Source organism: Gossypium hirsutum, chromosome A01 (assembly GCF_007990345.1).
Source record: "Gossypium hirsutum isolate 1008001.06 chromosome A01, Gossypium_hirsutum_v2.1, whole genome shotgun sequence".
NCBI classification, from domain to species: Eukaryota; Viridiplantae; Streptophyta; class Magnoliopsida; order Malvales; family Malvaceae; genus Gossypium; species Gossypium hirsutum.
Window position 1 is genome coordinate 37,213,674 of NC_053424.1, and position 22,042 is coordinate 37,235,715.

Consider the following 22,042-nt stretch of genomic DNA (forward strand, 5'->3'; position numbering starts at 1 on the left):
ATCTTAACTCAAGAAGTGGAAGAGTTGGGAAATAAATGCATGTCGTTAGTAAAATTTCTATGGCAAAGCCTCAACATTGAAGACGCTACTTGGGAGTCAAAATAGACAATATGATTGCAATATCCCTACCTTTTTTAAGTAAATCTTGAGGATAAATTTTCTTGAAAGAAAGAAGAATTGTAACAATCCAATTTTAGCTAGTGTTGAAAAATACAGCTTCGAAGCTGAATTTTGTAAAAAAAAATTAGTGAAATTACTAATAAAAGGACTTGCATATCTATTACAAGATTATATTCTTGAATTTTCAAGTTATTTAATCGAGAAAGTCATTGATTATAGTATAGAGACTAAATTGTAAAAGTGTAATCGCTATCCAGCCTTAATTTAGAAAATACAAGTGGACTTATATAGCAATTCAACCAATGAATAAATGGTTATTTAACCATTATTGTCACTTGGTTAGTGGGTTGAGAAGATCCCATCCATCCATTTCCATTTAGATGATAATTGTTAAATCAAAGCCATCCATTTTAAGTTAATTATACTTAATTATATCACTAATCCTATTTTATAAGCTAAGTGAGTGGGAGAGAGAAAACATTTATCATCTCCTTCATGCTATTGTCGTCTATAGCTTAAGAAATAAAGAAAAAAGTTTGAGAGTTTTTTAAGCCATTTCTGATCCGAAATTAACAAGGTAAGCATGATCTTTTCGTTGATTTTTTATGGATTTTAGATCATGTGAGCTTGGTTTAGCTGACCCAACTCTTAGACTTTTCAGTTAGGAAGATTTGTTCAAGTTTCCTTATTTGAATAATTAGTGATTTGGAAGCTTAAAACCATGGTATGGTAAGAACTATGTTAGGATTATGTTAAGCTCATGTTAGAACATAGTGGAAAGTATTATTTTAAGTTAGAATTTGAGTTAAGCTTGCCAGTTAATTTTATGACATTAAGGACCAAATAGAATAAAATGAAAGTTGTTATAAACTTATGTTACAGGTTGATAGTATGAGGTCTCTAGTGAATATATACAAATTCAGATTTTGATTTGATAAATAATATCAAAAGATTATTTCAGAAATTTGGGCTTAGAAGAATTAAAATGAATAAATTACATTTGATGAATTATTGATGTACTTTTATGAGTTTCGTGTGAAACTGATATGATTTATACAATTGAATTTATCGTATGTAGCTAAAAACAACATCGAGATGTTGCAAGATAAATGGAAGATGAAGGCCATAGATGAGTAGTTCTATCCTGATTTGCGCTTTCATGACTTTGAATTCAATACATAGCCTATTAAGTACTAACTTGATTAAGGTAACAAACGATACTTGTCTCATGATTGGTAAGTATTCTGAGCTATAGTGAATTGCTGTAATGTGATGACAATATATGTGATTGTATGCATATCATGTTTTGAATAAAAAAATATGAGTACGAAATGAACGTGTTGAATGGAAAAATAAAGGTGTGATAATATGAGTACGAAATGAACGTGTTGAATGGAAAAACAAAGGTGTGATTCAATATGTAAATGGCATGTGAAAGCATGATAATGATATGTAAATGATTTGTGAATGATATGAATTTACCATGTAAATAGTATATAACATGTGGAACATGTATGTATTAAAATAATGAATACCCTATTAAACGGTCTCGAATAGAGTCAGGTATAATTGGCATACTATAGAATTAGTTATATACAGATTACTTTGGTTTATACTAATAAGGCATGGAATGCATATTACTTCGGACCTACTGATGAGGTGCTAAGCACGCATTGCTTCGGTTTATACCAATGAGGTGTGGTGCCAGTGTTGGAGCCAATTGGGGCTGGCAGGGGCCATGGCCCCCCTAAAATGAAAAATTTTCCATTTAGGCCCTTTATGATTTATCAAATTTTAAACTAGTAATGGTAAAATTGCACTTTACCCCGAAAAATGATAAAAGTTTATACAATTAAACCATTTAAAATCCATTAAGTTATATAAATTTTTGGAAATTTTTTTATTTATGAAAAATATGCTATTTACTTCTTTAATGGTAGTAAAATCCCTCCAAAGCTTGAGTTATTCGTTTACTACATATTAAACTCAAATTTTAATAAGTATTTTTTAATTTAATTTAGAAATTGTATTAAAATCTTATTTAATACAAACTAAATGAATAACTTAAAACTTTGAAGAGACTTTATCACCATATGGTTTGATGGAGCTATTAAAATCAACATAGGTTCCACTTCGGCTGTAGGAGTTTTGAGAGACTAAAATGGTGAATAGATCATTGGGTTCAATTGTAAAATAATGAATAACTTAAACTTTGAAGAGACTTTATCACCATACGGTCTGATGGAGCTGTTAAGATCAACACAAGTGCCGCTTCAGCGGGAGGAGTTTTGATAGACCAAAATGGTGAACGGATCATTGGTTTCAATTGCAAAATAATGATATGTTATGTTTTTGAAGCTGAATTATGGGTCATTTTAGATGGTGTGATATTGGCACAAGGAAGTCTTCGTGATAGAATATTGATACAGATCGATAATTTGGAAGTTATTGGGGCTATCAAGGAGTCCTTATTGAAAGAAGGGGAACTTGTCCATAGATTAGGTGCCTAGAGAAGTTAACAAATAAGCTAATCAAATTACCAAGTTGGCTTTTGATAGAAAGGAAGTATTACAGTTATATATAACTTCTCCTATAGTTTATTTTTAGTTCTTTGTAATCACAAAAAAAAAACATTTTTTTTATTTTTTGAAACTTTTCATATTATTAAAATTTCTTTTTGAATTTTTAAATTATAATTTTTAAAGGAATTAGGATTTTTATTGAAAATATATTTTAAAAACTTAATTTTTATAATTTTATGTACTTTTTAAAGGTAATAACCAAATTGAAAAAAACCGTAAATATTGTCGGTTAAAATGGTTATTCTATCAAGTTTTTCTGTCATCTGATTGATTCGTGTTATTTACTCTCTGAACATGCGCGTTGCTTAATCATCCTAAAGCCAACACGTTTCAAATCTTCTTCCTTTTTTCCTCGCTCGAGCTGGTTTTCTTCAATCTAATTCGTTCGTTTACACCGAAATTAGGGCAGTGCCTTTCCTCTCCTTGGAAAATCGCGGGTAATTGGTCTCCTGTACGTTTACTCACTGAGTTTCTATTCCCGGCTCACCGAGTTGCCAACTCGTTCATTCAGTCTGACTTATAGTCGTCTCACGCGCCAATGAAGTACGGTCTTGAGGTGTTCGACTTCAAGGAGGAGGACGAGATTTCAGAATTGGCAGCTGATAAATACTTGAGTAAATTAAAAAGCCCTAATTTCGATGACGCCGCGACTCTCAAATGTCAATTTCTCGAATGTGGTAGGTTTATAAAACAAAGAAATCTTATTCTTTTTTAAATAATTTTTTGGGCGCTGAAAAAAGGCCCTTAGAAAACCGATCGATTTTTCTGTCTAATTTTAAATACACAAAATCCTTACCTCCTTTTAATAAGGCTAGGGAAATGAAAATGAAATGATTGAATTGTAGTTAGTACTTGTATAAATTTTATTTTACCATATTGCAATGAGGTTGTAGGAACCAGTTCGCAATCACTGTTTGGATTGAATTCCATAATTTAGTCAACGCCACTTCAAAAAAAAAAAAAAGAAAAGAAAAGAAGTGAATGTTAGCTCTGAGTTCACTTCCAATGAAGCAACTAGAATTTTTCAGAGTCTGTGGTCATTAGTAGATTGATTGTTTAGTTGTAATCCCTTATTGAGTAACGGTGATCAAGATGTGGAGATATGGTGAATTACAAGCTCTATAGATTGCTTGATCGATGTGAACATTTAGATGTGTCTAATAAGATGATACTCTTTTCTTTCACTAGCATGAAAACATATATTCCTGTTTGGATTGTTTGGATTACTTGTTTTCTGGAGATATGGTTAACTATCCTATAATTTGCTATGGTTTTTATTTTTGGTTTTTCATCTTTTCTGCATGTGTGTATGTGGGATTGGGCTTTGAAAAGTATGAGTTATATTCTCTTTGTTCAGCAATGGATGTTGAATTCGGGATGGTTAAAGTAATATTATATGAAAAATTTATTAAAAAATTGGAATTATAAGATAACTGTAGAGTTAGATGCATGGATGTTTCATATTTACTTAATCCCCTGCTTTTCTGATAATAATTCTTTTACCTTTTCTTTAAGTTGCCCGTGGTACTGCTGTTCAGAGAAAGGGAATGGACAATATTCCTTGTGTAGATGTTGATGCAATTGATGGTGATTATAGTTTTGATGGTGCTACTCCAGCTGCCTCACTGGGGGCTGTTGAAAAGGAATTTTCCAAGGAAGGAAATACTGACCTGGATGTTTCCCCAGAGTCAAAGTCCACATGTTCTGAACAACAGCCAGACTTACAAAATGATATCTATGAGTTTGAGTTGAGAGACTCATTTTCTGAAGCACCTTCACCTGGGAAAAGACAAGTAAACGATTCCCTTTCTAATTCTCCTTTAACGGTACTTTTCCAGTTATTCCTGAAACTACAATTTGGATTAAGTTATTTATGTTCTGGCTTGCGCTTATATTGTTTTAACTCTTGCAGATTGAGCCAGTTGATCTGGCTTCAGATGCTAATGAAAGCATGAGTGAAAGATCTCCATCAAGTTCTGCTTCTGACGTAGCAGTGGATAATGGTATTCCTTCTGATTTGAAATTTTACGTTCAATTCCTTATTGTTTGTAGTGGTTTTTTATTTTCTAAATATTGTTATCTGCATTTTTCAGTTTCTTTGAATGGAAACATGTTAGATCATTGCATTGGCGATATCCCTGTGGTAATTTCCTTTCCTTTTAAATATATTAATAAATGAGAATGGGCTAGGTGGTATGCAGTGTTTTTCATCTTTAGGGGGTTCATTCATATACAATGTAGTCTATTGTCTGAAGTTAGCTCTCTGGGCAAGAGTTTCTAAATACCCTCTTGACATGTTATTTTTTCTTTAGTTGACTGTTAAAACAGTTCTAAAGAAAATTATTAGCCTATAGTATCGATATTATTAGTACATGATATTGTGAAGGCTTATCAGATTTGTTTCAATTATCCTTTTTTTTCTGAAATTTGCAGGATAACATAGATGGGACAGTTGTTATATGTTTGGATTATGTTCTATATCAAGATAATTGTTACATAGGGGTATCAGCCATTTTTTCTCCTGATGGCATCAAAATTGAGTGCTCAACTATGAGTGACCACCATGGGACCTTTAGTTTCGAAAGGGGCATTGATGATATTATTAGCATTCATTGTCAGTGGTTTCAAAGGGTGAGTCCTACATGGCAATGTTTAAAGTTAGTGCCTTTGTGCAGTTTCCTGGTTTTAACAGTATACAGTTTTCTGTATGGTCTGCATTGTAGGTCGGATATATGACAGTCAATCTGAAAGTCCTATCAAAGGGTGCCGCAGAGGCTGAGAGTGAATGTAAAACTTCAGGTTAGTGGTCTTACATAGCTTTTTTTATTTTGTTTCGTGTAATCTTTTTTCTTATTTTCTTTGATCTATAATATTTTTGTCTATACAGATGAAGACAATTTTTGAGGATATGGTTTGACATTGTTCAATTGTTTTTCTTTGGTTAGAGTCTTGGCCTAGGATAACATATACTTTGACCTAGGATAACATATACTTTGACCATCATATGGTAATTAGCTATCAGCTATTTTTTTCCTTCTTTTTATCTGACTTTATTTGCTCATGTATATATTTTCCAGCTATTGAGGAGTTAAAGTTTGCAGTTTTTGACCCCAGATGGTGTGAGAAACAGGAAGCAATCACCTCATTAAATGTTAAATACCTAGCCTTGTGGAGTACTTTGTTTGAGTAAGCTTCTTAATTGATGTTTCTTTTCAAAGTCATCATTCAACTCTAATTGGCCATTTATGTTGATTTTCTTGTTCTTATTTTTGTTTCTTGGACAAAGACGGATATTTACATGCCTGTCATGATATTATGATGTTAAATCTAGAGCAGGGCTAAAATATTCCTTTTCCTTTTCAGTCCACTGATGGAAATGGATGGGGATGATTCACCAGTACGCAAGTCTTATTTTCCCAAGTAAGTTCTGGAACTTCAACCTTCCCTCTCCAGAAAAAAAAAAAGGGGTCAAAAGTCTATGTTTTCTTTTTGTTTCAAGTGTGTTCCCTGATTCATGTCCCTGGTTGGATGTCATGTAGTCTTGCTTATGCTCTATACCTACAATACCTGTTTTGCAGTTTTGATGAGCCTTTTGAGGAGGTTATATATCCGAAAGGTGATTTTGATGCTGTTTCCATTAGCAAGAGAGATTTTGATCTGTTACAACCAGAGACATTCATCAATGATACTATCATTGACTTCTACACCAAGTAAGACCATTTTAATTATTTTATACTTGTGTATGTTTCTATTCTTAATGCTCAAGTTTGGAACATAAGAAATTTTATACTTGTGTATGTTTCTATTCTTAATGCTCAAGTTTGGAACATAAGAAATTCTAGGGTTTAGCATACACTATCTTGTGGTTTTAGAGGCTTTAAATCATATTTTTGACAGGTATTTGAAGAATCAGATACAGCCTGAGGAAAGTCAGAGGTTCCATTTTTTTAACAGTTTTTTCTTTCGGAAACTTGCTGATCTTGACAAAGATCCATCCAGTATTTCAGATGGAAGGGCTGCTTTCCTGCGAGTTCATAAATGGACTAGGAAATTAGATATTTTTGGAAAAGATTACATCTTTATTCCTGTAAATTTCAAGTAAGAAACTTGTTCTCAGAATCATTATTTCCTTTCTAGGAAAGACATCTAAGAACTTATGAGCTAATGTCAAGTGTATGTGCATATTACTCACAGCCTTCATTGGAGTTTGCTAGTCATATGTCATCTTGGGGAAGTGGCTAGTTTTAAAGGTATATATTCTGGTTTGACTGGGAAAGGGCTTTTGGGAAATATGCCTTTTATTCATGCATATTTTTTATATTTCAGATGAAGACCTGGTCAATTTATCGAAGGTACCATGCATATTGCACATGGATTCTATCAGAGGAAACCATGCAGGTCTTAAAAATCTAGTCCAAAGGTATCCTAATGTTTTTACACTTCATATTTTTATGGATTCATAAATATGTATGGACGCAGGTTTCTCTTCTTAGTTTTCAAAGCCTTTACTGACACATGGTTGCTTTTCTAAGTTGAAAGTGCTGTTTTTTTCTAGATTATTAATTTCTGCTTTTCTTCTCTTAAACTTTCATATCCTATATCTTTAGGATTATGTGGGAACCTTAGTATAATGCACTTGGTCCTTGTGTGTTTTCCTCAAACATGAAACTGAGATTTTTGTTATAAATGTTATGGATTAGGGTGCTGTCAAGCAAATATGTATTAGTAGTAGTGATTAGTGAAAGTAATTAACTTTTCTGGTGTGGCTTAGGGCTAGCAGATGAATAAAAAAGTTGGAACTTTGAAAAACGTAGGGTTATAAAAAACCTCTCGTTTTGGTCTATCAATTCAAAGAAAATAACAAGAATAATAATTTTGGCTGTAAAGCATACATTACAACTTATTTATACTAGACTTTTCCTGCAAGTAAAGTTACTAGGCTTTCTTGCAAATAAAGTTTTATTCCTAGCCTTTAAACCCTAAAGTTAGCTAATAATCCAGGCTGACAATAATATATCTAATACTTAATAAAAATCTAAAATAATAAAATATTATAAAATAAATAAAAGCTTCTACATCATTTTCACTCTCACTGAATCATTCCATACATTGTACTAGATTTTGGACATCCACACTTGTATTTTCTTCCTTGAGTCCGCTTTAGGGAAATTATATGCCAGCTGTGACAATATGAGCAATTAACCATTCACTGTTGGTGAAATTATTAAATTTTCCTTGTAGTGTTAAAATGAACTAGAGCTTGTTAAAAATTCAAGATTGTCTGTAGAAAGGTTCTAGATAACAAAACCTTTGGAGGCAGAACCATATCTGAACCCATTTGGTTTTCTCATGCATGCATATAATTTTGCTATGCATCTAATGTGAAACTTGAAGTTCCTCCCGGCAAAGAACCGCTTTTGGTGTTGTTCTGCACTTGAGTGCGAATAGGTGATCCTGTTCATGTATTCTCTCCTCTCCTCCTTGATACACTTCACTCTCTCCTGCCTCCCTACAAAATAAAAATAAGAAAAGCCTCAAACCAATGTGTCCAGAGATATTGAGATTCTTCAATCTTATTATTATTATTTCTATTGTTATTGTTATTAGTATCATCCTGATTTGCTTGGTAAAGCAGTATTTTGCACAATATATTGATTGTGTAATTTAAATCCTGGCCAACTTTGTTGCCACTAGATTACCATTTCTGGTCTCAGTTTGTGGAACTGGCTTTCGATGAGCAGCAGTCCATAGTTCTCTTCCTTCCAACGGTTAAGCATACATAGCTTCAAAAGCCTCTAATTGGATGCTTGAATTCCTGAATGACTTTTATTGCTTAGTTATTTAGTACTTGAGTAAATGCATCGAGCTTCAGCATACTCAAAATTTGACTTTTTAAAGTACCCAAAAAAGAAAAAGAAGACTCCTTAAATGGCTTCCATGATTTAATTTGCAGCAAAAGCTAGCCATTAAACAAAGGGGTCCAAGCCATATTTGTATTTACTGGTCTGTTATAGGCCTTTCAAAAATTGATCACTTCTTATTGAAGAATTTCTTCCTATGCATCATGCTGAATCTTTTTGTCTGCGTCTTTAATTTCAAGCTTGTTTGGGTATTTAACTACGTCTTCCTCCCCCCCCCCAAAAAAAAAAAATCCCTCTTAATTAGCTAATATGCATTTTTGAATGCTACATCAAGTTATTTCTTGACCTCAATTTTGTCCCTGAAAATGACAGTTACCTTTGGGAAGAGTGGAAAGAGAGGCACAAGGAGACATCTGAAGATCTTTCTTCAAAATTCTTGAATCTTCGATTTGTCTCGCTTGAGGTACTGCTAGTCTGGGTGTAATGTTTAGCTATTTTGTGATACAGTCTTGGAATAAGAATTTCCTCAACAACTCTGGGGGATTCAAGAAGCAGTGAGAATTGGTCTGGATATTATGGTTTCTTGTCCCATTTGATTCTGCGCTTGATATTACGGGTCTGGGGCACCGTTTTAGTCTATAATTCAAAGAGATAATACTTTGGTTGTCTTGCCTCTACTTGCTTAATTACATGATGAATGTAATTTTTCTGTAAGGATGTTTTACATTTAATATCAGCTTGCAAAGAACAAAGTTGTTTTTCACTAGAGAAGTGAAGTTGCGGTACACATATTTGCGCTTATGTTTGCCTTTTTCTTTTTCTTCTATGATTGTTCCTGTCATCTTTCTGTGTCTTGATGTAGATTATTTATTTCTGTATTTACATTTTGTCTGTATGCTTGCATGCAAGGTAGAGAATTGGCTATTCTTTATTAGTTGGGGACTGCAAAGTTGAAAAAGGAAATAAGGAAAATTAAGAAACTAAGTTTGTCATGCATTGCATCTCTGTAACCCTGTTGGTATTACACTTGATCATTGCTTAGTCCTTGTCCCTCTCGTATGATGCATTTCTCTAACAAATTGTTCATTTATTGCCAGCTGCCACAGCAGGAGAATTCATTTGATTGCGGCCTTTTCTTACTTCACTATCTAGAGCTCTTTTTAGCTGAAGCTCCTCCTAACTTCAATCCATTCAAAATAAACAAGTTCTCTAAATTTGTAAGTCATCGGCATAGGTATTTTGGTTCATGGTGCAATTGATGCATGTGCCTGATATCATATTATTTTATAATTTTAATGAACTTGTACCTTTTTATTTTCATATATGTGTTTGTCCTGTTAGCAATGAAGTGATCTAGTTTTGAGTTGACATGTAAATGCTTTAATATGAACATGTTCTGGAGTTTGGTCTCGGGACCAGGAATGAAGTTAAAAGTTTCTTCAAGATAACCTGATAACAACCTGTTGACTATGTTGCGATCATTCTTTATATTTGTTGTATGTTCTGAATTATTAGCCATAGTTTTGATACTATTTTTTTCCCTTTGTTTTGTCTCCCAGCTTAATTTGGATTGGTTTCCACCTACTGAGGCATCTCTAAAGCGTACTCTCATCCAGAAGTTAATTTTTGAACTCCTTGAAATTCGTTCTCCGGATATCAGTTCATCTCATTGCAGTGATGAGAATATTTTGTCTAAATCTTCAGAAAATATTGAAAATGAAAATGGCGTGGAGTTGATTACAGAGAGTTTCAGTCCAGAAGTAGCTTATCATGGGAATTTGGATTCCCAAGTGGGTCAAGGGATTGAAATGACTCTGTTAGCATCATCTTCTATGAGAAACACGGGGAGTGTTAATGATTCTGGCCTGGTTCTCAGGGAATTTTTTGATCCAGGAGTTACAGCAGGGCCTTTGCTTGGGCAATTTCAATCTTTTGACCACCCTCCATATTACAATCTCAATGGGGCTATATCACCAACAGAGGTATTGAATTTCATCATTCTTGTGATAATCTACCCAGTTAGGTCTTAAATGATTTGGTGCACTGGTAACTTGTTTCCTTTCTATACCTTCTGATGCTATGTTAAAGATGGATACGCACCACAAAAATGAGGCTAAACCATTTACTGTGAGAAATTAGCAAATAGAGGGATTTCTACGATATCATATCTTTGTTCTAAGTTTTCTTAGATTTAACTATTATGTTGGTGAAGTTTTATTTCCATATCCAAGTACAAATAATCTGTTTTATTTACAGGAAGAAGGGCAAACGGGTCAGCCATTTGCTTATTTAGCTTCTGGAGAAACTGGTTTCCCACAGTTTTCTGTTATCACACCTCAAGCTTATGAAGCTCCATATTCATCAAGTGGTTTTGCCATGGGCAGTACATGGAATCCTGGAATTTCCATGCAAGGAGAGCATAAAGTTGACACATCTTTTGAAACATCTTCTGCCTCCGGTGATGATGAAGAAGAAGATGTTGGGATCATCGAATGTAATCCCAGCCAGATTAAAATGGATCGAATTGAAAAGCTGGATACAGATCAGGAACAATCTCATCTAGTGGAAAATGTAGAGTGTCAGAGGAAAGTTTTCATGCCTGCCTCCATTCGGGTGCTGGAGACATCTATCACTGAAGTTTATGGAACTTCTGAGGACACCATCAAGATTTGCATTAGCACTGAGAATGCAGAGCTTTGCTCCAAAGATGATTTCCCTGTATTGTTGCATCAAAATCTTGGTGCAGCAGTGAACCAGTTGGATCAGGACCCTCAACTCATTGAAAAGAATGCTGAAATGGTTCAGAACGAGGCCAGAGGTGACGATGTGCGAACACTTGGTGAAGACCTTCCATCTGAAGATAATCCAACACCATCATCCTATAAAAGTCCCAATCTGCTGTTGAACCAGTTGGATCAGGATTCTGAACGACTTAAAGATAAGGAGGCTAGTGGTGATGATGTGCAAACAATCAATGATGACATTCCGTCTGAAGATAATTCAACTGTATCCTCGCATCAAAATCCAAGTACAATGTTGAACCAGTTGTATCATGATTCAAACGTGGTTGAAAACAAGGAGACCATTGACGATGATGTGCAAATAACCAGCGATGGCATGTTGGTAGAACTAGCAGGGCAACCAGTAGCGAAAAGGATGCGGTTTACGACTTCCTTTGAGGAGAAAGTGGACTCTTAGGGACCTGTCAAAGTGGATTTTTTTGTTTGTTTCCGCCTTACTTTACTAGTAATTCAATCCTCAACCATGTATTTATTTACGTACGTGTTGCAATGCTGTGAATATTGTTGGTGGCTTTATGTTGATTTATGACTATTAGAATGGGGCAGTAGAAGATTCGTTTGTCCTTTTGGATAGATATCTTAGCGATTTTAGCTTATTATATTATACCATATTAAGTAGAGATACATTAGCTTATATTGACGTGGTTTTACAGATTTGCGTAACTTTTTAAATGGTTAATATTTCAACCAACTTACTTCAAATTTAACAACATAACTGTGTTGTGCATATAAAGTTTCAAATAGACAAAAAAGTCATTGTTATATTAATTGAAAATATTGTTTTTTGGTTAAAAGTTTTTTATGTTCAACAAATAATTATATATTTTTTAACTTAATGTTTGATGCGTGATTTAAGTAAATGGAATGTTAATATGATTGTCGAATTAAGTAAATATCAATTGTATAATAATAGCTTAATACTAAAAAATTGATTATTTTTATGCTATATTATGGGTTAAATATAAAATTGGTGTCCAAATTTGTCCACTTCTCTTAAATTGGTTCTTATGGGTTTTTTTTTTATTTTAGATTGGTACTCGAACCTTTTTCTGTCAACCAAATTGATACCAGAGTCTAAATGTGTTAATTTTTTTTTGTTGAAGTAGCAACGCTGGCCAATCGCGCACCATCATATGATGTCCTCTTGTACTTCTTTTTTTCTTTTTCTTTTTTCTTTCCTTTTTTTTCCCTTATTTTCTTCCTTTTTTATTCTTATTTTTCTTTTTCTTTCCCTGCTTCTACACCTCATCTTTCTTCCATAAAAAACTCATGATTTCACTCTTAGCCAGGGGTGAAGCTAGAACAATTGTTTAAGAGGGATCAAATGAAATTTTAATTTTTTATAGTCTATATCTTTATAATTTTTAAAGGATTAAATTAATTTTTTATAATTTTAGAGGGGTCAAAGTGTAATTTTACCTTTATTAATTTAAAATTTTAAAAAATTTAGAGAGCCTAAATGACCATTTTTAATTTTAGGGGGGTCGGGGGCCATGCCAATCCCCCTAGAATCGCCTTTACTCTTAGCCCCAAAATTTTCCCTCACTTTCTCACCATCCAATCAACACTAAAATCATATCTCTTAAACCCCTCTCGTTTTTCTCCCCATTTTCCAACCACCATCAACCAACCTCCACCACTTCCCCTCCCCTTTCATTTTTCTCCCCATTTTCCAACCACCATCAACCAACCTCCGCCCTTCCCCTTCCCTTTTCAACCTAACCCACAAAGACAAAATCTGCTAGAAATATCTGAGTTCTTTCTTCTCTTTTTTTTTTGCAGTGACACGGTAGAAACATTTAAGTTCCATGTTTGGTCAAATTCACTAAAATTATATATTGTATTATTATTCACATTTATATTCGTGTTTGAAAATTCAATTTTTCTACAAATAAAGTTGACTTCAAATTTCAAATTTTAATTTTTCATTAAATTATTTATTAATCAAAATAATAAAACCAAAAGAAAATAAAATAAAAATTGTTGAACTCAATCCCTCAAAAAATAGAACCTACCAGTTGGAAGAAAATTAACATCACAAAAAAAAAGAAAAAAACAATCAATATCCCCAAGAACATTGAACCTAAAAAATTTCCAAACCCCAACTAACATACTGGTGGCAGCTCGCAGTTGCTAGCTCCACCACCAATGATGGCATAGGCGAACGAAGGACATGGTGGTTTTGGTGGTCTTCAAAAAGTTGCTTTGACCAAACCTTGGGCAGAAAGAAAATGCCGAAGAAAACTTAATTATTGACCCTAAAGGTCCCATGTATGGGAATGCTTTCTATTTTTTTAACAGGAAGAAAACAAGAAGAAACAAAGGCTTTAAATGGTGAAAAATCAGCTCGAAGATCAATTTTATGAGCATATTTTGTGTATACTTTTGGTTTGGGTTTAAAGTAATTAATGGTGAAAGTCAGATGGTAAACAAGAGCAGCCATGAAAACTAGTGGGAGTTGATTGATGGTGGCTAAAAATTGATGAAGAGAATGAAAGGAGTTTAAGAGATGTGATTTTGATGGTGATTGGATGGTGAGAAAATGAGGAAAAATGTTGGGGTTCTTGATAAAAGAACGAAAGAAAGATGAAGAAGTGTAGAAGCAATGCCAGAAAAAGGAAAATAACAAAAGAAAAGAAAAGGGAAGGAAATGAGGGAAAATAAAAAGAAAAAGAGGTATAAAAGGACGTGGTGGCGTGTAATTGGTCAGCGTTGCCACATCAACAAAAAATTAAGGTGTTAGACTCGGGTACCAATTTAGTTGACGGAAAAAAAATTCAAATATCAATTTGAGACAAAAAAAAATCATAAGTACCAATCTAAAAAAAGTGAATAAGTTCAAGTACCAATTTTATATTTACCAATTTTATATTTAACTCTTATATTATTTATAAGTAAATAAAAACATTTAACCAATTCTTTCCCCAATTACGTAATAGTTCTAAATTAAAAAAATTTAGACAGCAATAAATTGTTTATTCTTGATGGGTTTTATGTTATTCGCTATCTTATAATTTCATTTGGGTTATTCATTTGATTTTTTTTATATAAATTTAACACGTGCATAATTTATGTAATACAAAATTTAGTATATTTCTTTAAAAATAATAGTGTCTCGTAAAAATCTTTCATATTTGGTTGAAGTCGAAGCTTTTATCCAAGGGTAGGAATAAAAGTGGACTCTAAATAGGTAAACGTATCATAGAGGTCCTTATATTAAGAGTTGGATTGTATTTTGCCTCCTCTAGTAAAAAATAAGTAAATTAGTCCTTATAAGTTAGATAAAAAAGCAAACTTATTATTTTGTTAAAAAATTTCATTTATTTCTACTGTTAAAAATTGGTTTATGTATATTAGCAAAAGATAAATGTGTCACACCAAGTATTGTAGTCTAGTTATTTTGTTAACCAAGTCAGTTGTTAACAATACAAATGAATGAAAATTTTAATAGAAATGACTAATTTACTATTTAATTTAACGTATAGAAACTAATTTACCCATTTTTTGAATAAAAAGAATAAAATGTAATATTACTTCTAATACAGGGACCTTGATAATACTTTTACCCTCTAAAGATCATTCAAGAGTAAAATAATCTTGGTATAAAGGTTCCACAATACACTCGGACGGGCACCTCATACGAAATTACAATAAAAGGATCATTAAACAAAGAGGACACATTAAAACCAACATATTTAACAAGCGTACAGGCTACCATGTTACTAGTTCTAAAAATATGTTGAAATCGAATCACAATAATGTTAGAACCATAAAACTCAAATCTAAAATTAGAACCGTAACTTAGGATCTATCATGTCAAATTATCAAGAACAAATTAAGAACAAAAGGAGATGTGGAAGCATATCTAATCTATTGATATCTTGAAATATTTGAATCTCATTGTTTTGATCTTCCAAATTAACACACAAGTATTATAGAGAAGGTGACTCTCTTTTTTGAAAATGTTAGAAAAGTTACATATGCGTAATTTGAGGACTATAACCCTAATATGTAACTTCTGCATATTAATCTTAATTTCTAATCACCCATCATCAATTAGAAATTAGTTATTAGTGTAACAACTCGTTTCTCAGTGGTGTCGGAAACAGTAGTTTCGGGGCCACAAATTTGACAAGTAGGTTCGTAAATGTTATTATTTAATATTCACGAGTCAAATATGATATTAAAATAAATTTTGCATTGACAAGTTATGTTATTTGAATGAATAATTAGGTTCAAGTGGTATGATCCTAAAGTCAAGTGGATTTAGAAAATGAGGTATTTGGATTTCGTTTCTATAAATGAGTTGTAAATATTTTATTAAATATTTATGGAGTGCTATTAAGGTCATATTAAAATTTGGTCAGAAAATTTTAATGTTTTGTTCGTTAATGGAATAAAAAGGACTAAAGTGTAATAGATGTTAAAACGCATTTATTATTGAATTATGTGATTAAAGGAAATAATTAGTAAAGGTGGGAGGTTTTATTATTTAATTATGCCACTTCTAAATTGCATGGACGGTTAAAGCATGAAATAGAAAATGCATGTATAATTGAAGGGTAAATTGATAATTTAATAAAGAAATAATTAGTAAAATAAAACAAAGGTTGATTGTCATCTTCCTAATTGTTTTTGACTGAATTTGAGAAAGAAGAAAATCACCATTAAGGTTCAAGGTTCGGCCATCGCATTTTCTTTGAATGTAAGTTCAATTTGAGCTTATTTCTTGTCATTTTTATATTTTTGAGATCGTCGTAACTAAGTCTAGCTAACTCATAGCTTCGTTTTTGAAACTCTTGAAAATTTTAGATGATACCATTGAAGAGTTCTTGATGTTTATGATGTTAAATAATAAATTTGAGTGGTTAATTGTTGATTATAAGTATTTTATTAAGTGATTTTTTATAATTTTAATGTTTAGGGATTAAATTGTTGAAAAAGTAAAGTTCTAGGTAAATTGTGTTAATGAGGAGAAAAGTGGGCTGATATGGAACCTTAAGAAAATTGGTTAACATGAAATTGTATTAAATGTGGTGAAATTTCAAGTTTTGGATGTAGGGACTAAATTGCATAAAAGTAAAATGTTGGGGGTAATTTTGTAATAATGTTAAAAGGACTTAATTGCATAAAATGAATTAATTTTTCTATTAGAATTAGTGAATTTAATAGAATTATTATTTTAGATTGAGAACGAGTGGAAAATTGAGGAGAAGAGAAAATTACCAAATAGCCCTTGTACTTAGTTATTGTTGCAATTTAGTCAGGTAAGTTCATATGAATTGTAATCATTATAATGTTAATTAAATTAAATATTTACTATGTTGTTTTTAATGTAATTGAATCAATATATATGTGAATGTATCCACATTATGACGAGCTGACATATATTGAGTCCAGGTTAAACCTTAAGAATTAGGATACAAATGACGTGTCATTTATATCATGGATAAATGAATTGATTAACTTGTGAATTTGATGTTGTTGTTAGGCTTATATCAAGCTTATGGTTACGACTGATTTTATGCTTAAGTTTATACGAACTTACTAAGCATTCGTTGCTCACTTGTTTTCTTTTCTATGTTTTATAGGTCATCGAAAACTCGATTTGGATGGAAGCTCTTCGGAGAACTACCACACTATCGAATCAACTTGGTAGTTTTTGAGTGTTGTGACTTAGGTTTATAATGGCATGTATAGGTCTTTTGTATTGATGACTCATGAATGCATTAGATGGCTGAATTCTTATGCTTATGTCTTAAAGTTTATGTTTATATGATGGATTGGTATAGCTTGATAAGCAAGGTCATCTTGATCACTATTAGCGATTGAAAATCATGATCTTATGGTATGTTTTCAATGGTTGGTGATAGTTAAATGTGGTATGTTTTAGTACCTATATGGACTAGGTTGGTAAGCATGAAATGTAGCTTATGGATATGTTTAGATAATTGTCGCGCATGGTCATATGGTATGATAATGCTGGCTTTGGAATGGTCATTTTGTAAAGTGATTTAGTTACATAATGGAACTAGGTATTCATGCTTGAAATGTAACACCCCTTACCCGTGTTTGACGCCAGAACAAGGTACGAGGTATTATCGGACTTAATCACTAATCATCGTATAAAAACGAATTCATAATTAATAACATAATCAAGAATATCTACATTAAATGATTTTATACAATAGGGACCTTCAAATAACATAGGTCAGTATTTTAAGCCAATTCCTAGCAACTTACTAACAATTAAACGAGTCTCCATACATGCCAAAGACTTAAAATACTTAAAACCTTTATATATCGATCAATAGTTTGATAGTGTGATTTAATCTCCGGCGACCTCCAACTCGAGCTAACATCTGCGACACTATAGGAAAAAGGAAAGGAAGGGAGTAAGCATTATAGCTTAGTAAGTAAGTATGTAAATATTAATAAACAATACATTATCATACTTTAAACAAAGTCACAATATGTTCCCGGAATATTACCATCACAAACACACATACTTTCACTATTACAATCATAAACAGGTTCAAAATAAGCTATCTAGTAGAGTACCAATAACTAAATTATTTATTTCTGGAGCTACAAAACTCCAAATTACAAACTGTTAATTTTCCTTGAAACTAGATTCACATATATTCTTACCATAAAATTTTAAAAATTTTTGGTCTAGCCAATTAGTATAGTTTATTTATTTAAGGTACCCCTGTTTCACTGCTCAACTGTTCGACCACTCTTCACTACGAATAAATTTAATCCTTGTACAGAATTCAAATTATGTTCTTGTTTATTTAATTTGAAACTATACTCATTAAGGATTTCAAGCATATAAATTATATCCCCTAATTATTTTTGTACAATTTTTAATGATTTTTCCAAGTCAGAACATGGGATCACGTAGTCATTCTGAACTAGTCTCTCAAAAACTTAAATATCTCATAATATAGAATTCCTTTGCTTGTTCTGTTTCTATTATATGAAAATAGACTCATTAAGCTTTAATTTGATATCTCATTCAATCTCTGATTCAATTTCTACTATTTTTGGTAAATTTTTAGATTCACGTCACTGCAACTTGATAGTTTTATTGTCAATTTTGATCTTTCACACTTCAATTGTATTCATCACTTTCCCATAACAATCTTTCCAATTTCCAATCACATACCGAGCTCATAAGTTACACACGTATATATTTACACTTATCATCACAAAGTCATACACAATTTCATTTAATCAATTTCCCAGTTAAACGCTTCGGAATAATAACAGATACGCAATGGTATCGCACACAGCCCACCTTTAAAATCGAAGCTCTCTTGTACACATAGTGGCCTTCACTTAGCACCACTCATGTTACTTAGCTCGATTGTACACATAATTTTGGCTCTCTTGTACACATGGTGAACACTTACTACCACCCATGTAACCTAGCCAGTTTATCTCGTAGCTCTCTTGTCTACATGGTGTCCTTCACCTGGAACCACGCATGCGACCTAGCTACATATATCCCGTAGCTCTCTTGTCTACATGGTGTACACATAGTATCACCCATGTGACCTAGCTACATCATAATGTCTCGTAGCTCTCTTGTAAACATGATGTGCACTCAGCACCATACATGTGACCTAGCTACATACCATCTGTATCATCCAATCTTTCCGAAGGTTCAACCGGGATTTCTCTCTCTTTCTAATACTTGATCCATACTTCCAATAGTCAATTATGATTCAAAAATCAGCTACAATACATAAAATATGCTGAAATACAAAAACATAATAAAGATAATGTATTATTTACATACAAACTTACATACTTTCTCATTTCCATGCCGAATTAATATTGAACATTTAAATCATCATAATTATACTTACTTTCAACACCTCGGCAATCATAGTAAATATATCAATTTTACATTGAAACATGCATAAATTAATGCTTATTATACATATGAAATTACCTCGATACTAAAACGGCCATTTTACCAACTTTCCCGATTTTTGATTTTTCTCCCATTCTAGATTCAAATCTTGTTTTTCGGGATCTAAAACATCATATTTTACTTATTTAATTAATGTACTATTCAAAACAGTCCTTAACTCAAACTTTGGAAAAATTACAATTTTGCCCCTAAACTTTTGCATATTCACACTTTTGCCCCTAGGCTCGGGAATTAAACTTCATCCCTTATTATTATGTTTTATGACATGCTGATCATTTTTCCCTTCTATGGTAACATCAAATTCTCACTCTAACTCATAGTGATGAACAATAACAACTTTTACCAATTAAGCCGTTTTACTCATTTTTGCTTAAAACCACTTAGCAAAAGTTGTTTAACATAATTTCAGTCTTCATATTCTACCATAAAACATAAAAATAAGCACATTTCACCTATGGGTATTTTTCCAAATATGAACCCTAGCTTAAATTATTGCTAGAATAAGCTTAATCAAGTTACCAGGATTCTAAAATCGTAAAGAACTTGAAAAACGGGGCTAGAACGGACTTACTATTGAGCTTGGAAAGCTTGAAAATCCTAGCCATGGCTTCCCCCATTCTAATTTCGGCCTCCATGAAAAAGATGAGTCAATTTTGGCGTTATTTTCCCTTTTTATTTCTTTTAATTACCAAATGACTAAAATGCCCTTAAGGCCTTTCTTTAAAATTTTGTCCTATTCATGCCCATTTTTGTCCAAAAAAATATAATGGTCTAATTACCATTTAAGGACCTCCTCTTTATACCCCCATTTCAATCAAGTACTTATGAATTAGAACACATATTTTGCAACTTTTGCAATTTAGTCCTAAAAGTCCAATTAAGCACTTTATCAATAAAATTACTTAACGATATTTTTACACAATATTTTAATCAATAAATAAACCTTAAAAATTAATAGGAATAAATTTTTGACTTCGAATTCGTGGTTCTAAAATCATCGTTTCGTTTAGGCCCTAAATCGAGCTGTTATAGCAACTTCTGCAAATAAGCCCTAATAGGCAAATTAAATATGTAATCTATAAAATTTCTTATCAATACTCTAACACATGCATCTAATCACTTAGTAAATCATAAAAATTAATCAAAATAAACTTTTCTATCTCATATTTGTGGCTTCGCAACCACTATTCCATTTAGGCCCTATTTCGAGATGTTACATGAAATAATACAATATGGATATGTTAGATACATGTTGATTGGATGCAAATGTGATGTTTTAAAATGGCACATTGGTTAGTTGACTTAGGATGTTTGAAATCGTATTTTAATGTATGTTTGGGTGATGTTAGGTCCATTTAAAGTGTGTATGAATGGGTTGAAAGGTTGTGTATGGATTGGTTTTGGAAATGGCTTAATTGTAGGTAAATTTGGGTCCACACGGCTTGAGACACGGCCATGTGTCATCTGATGATTTTAAAGGGTACAAGTCAGTGAATTGCACGGTCTAGCACATGGCCTGACACACGGGCGTGTGGGGCAACTCAGTGAGTTACATGGGCTGGGACATGGCTGTGTGTCCCTGGTTCGAAGGTTAAATGGCTCGAGACATGGGCATGTGTCTTAGTTGTGTAATGCACATGGCCCGGCCACACGGCCGTGAGACCCATGCTTTGCAAATTTTGCATATTTTCCCTAAACTTTCCAAATTGTTTCAAATTGGTCCCGATTTGCTTCTAAGCTATTTTTAAGGCCTCGAGGGCTCAATTTAGGGACAGTATGCATGTGTATGAATGATTTATGATATGATTTAAATTATTGAATGTTAAAATGTTTAAAGTTTTTGATTGAATGGTAATACTTCGTAACCCTATTCTAGCAACGGATATGGGTTAGGGGTGTTACAATTACAGTATCTACACATATTTGACCAATACTTTATTTAATAATTGAAGAGCAATAAGCTTTAACCAAATTAGATCACTTAATTTGGGTAACCTTTTATGATCGTAAATAATAACATGTAATTAATCTTATTATATATGTGATGTCCATATTATCCAACAATCTTCCACCTGGACCATATATATATACTAATTATCATATAATTACATGTCATTATATTATCTTATGAGATCTAAACTTTACTATCATATCCAAAAGGTATTTTGAACAATCTTTTCCATTAATTATGTCAACATAGAACCAATACGATTTTTGTTACATATATCGCAACTAAATCCATCTCTAATCACACATATTAACACAACCAAATGAAATACATCAAGCATGAATGTGTAACATGGAAATTACATGCAATGTGATATGAACATGCCTATTTCCAACTGGTCCTCCTTAAATCGTAGTGAGATCAAACCTTACTAAAATCAAAGTGTGAAAAAATCAAATAAACCTTATTTCTGCAGAAAATAACTTTAATATCCATAAACTAAAATAATTGGAAATGTGTTTATAAAAAAAAAAGAACATTTAAAATTACAAACTCTCATTAAAATTGAATATCCTTGAATGAAATTACACTAATATGAGCATTGTGCTTATAAAAACCTTGGGTGGTAGCCCCTTAGTAAGCTGATTTGCAATCATGGAGTTTATCCCAATATGCTTTTTAGACACCTAACCACTATGAGTTCTTAATTTAACAACCATGAATTTAAAGTATATATGTTTTGACTTTGATGTGATCATGTTGTTATTGGAATAAAAGCAACTTGT

General features: G+C 32.4%; 1 protein-coding gene across 2 annotated transcripts; it reads left to right on the top strand.

The window, feature by feature from the left end:
- Positions 1 to 3,018: 3,018 nt before the first annotated feature.
- On the top strand, positions 3,019 to 11,937 carry LOC107917777 (probable ubiquitin-like-specific protease 2B). 2 transcript variants are annotated; one of them, XM_016847085.2, is made up of 16 exons: positions 3,019 to 3,379; positions 4,218 to 4,528; positions 4,615 to 4,705; positions 4,796 to 4,845; positions 5,136 to 5,333; positions 5,426 to 5,501; positions 5,780 to 5,888; positions 6,066 to 6,122; positions 6,281 to 6,412; positions 6,600 to 6,800; positions 6,897 to 6,952; positions 7,029 to 7,122; positions 8,936 to 9,026; positions 9,661 to 9,780; positions 10,123 to 10,545; positions 10,820 to 11,937. In XM_016847085.2, the coding sequence occupies exons 1-16, from the start codon at positions 3,241 to 3,243 to the stop codon at positions 11,759 to 11,761; spliced, it is 3,090 nt and encodes a 1,029-aa protein (XP_016702574.1). In that variant the 5' UTR covers positions 3,019 to 3,240; the 3' UTR covers positions 11,762 to 11,937. The 2 variants fall into 2 exon arrangements, with proteins under 2 accessions (XP_016702574.1, XP_016702575.1); XM_016847086.2 differs by having other exon boundaries at positions 4,218 to 4,495.
- Positions 11,938 to 22,042: the final 10,105 nt, after the last annotated feature.

Bases quoted from the DNA above. Each gene is read 5' to 3' on its own strand.
- LOC107917777 (XM_016847085.2), top strand. From the start codon at position 3,241: ATGAAGTACGGTCTTGAGGTGTTCGACTTCAAGGAGGAGGACGAGATT. The intron at 6,123-6,280 runs GTAAGTTCTGGA...CCTGTTTTGCAG, and splicing joins CGCAAGTCTTATTTTCCCAA to TTTTGATGAGCCTTTTGAGG. The intron at 7,123-8,935 runs GTATCCTAATGT...TGAAAATGACAG, and splicing joins CTTAAAAATCTAGTCCAAAG to TTACCTTTGGGAAGAGTGGA.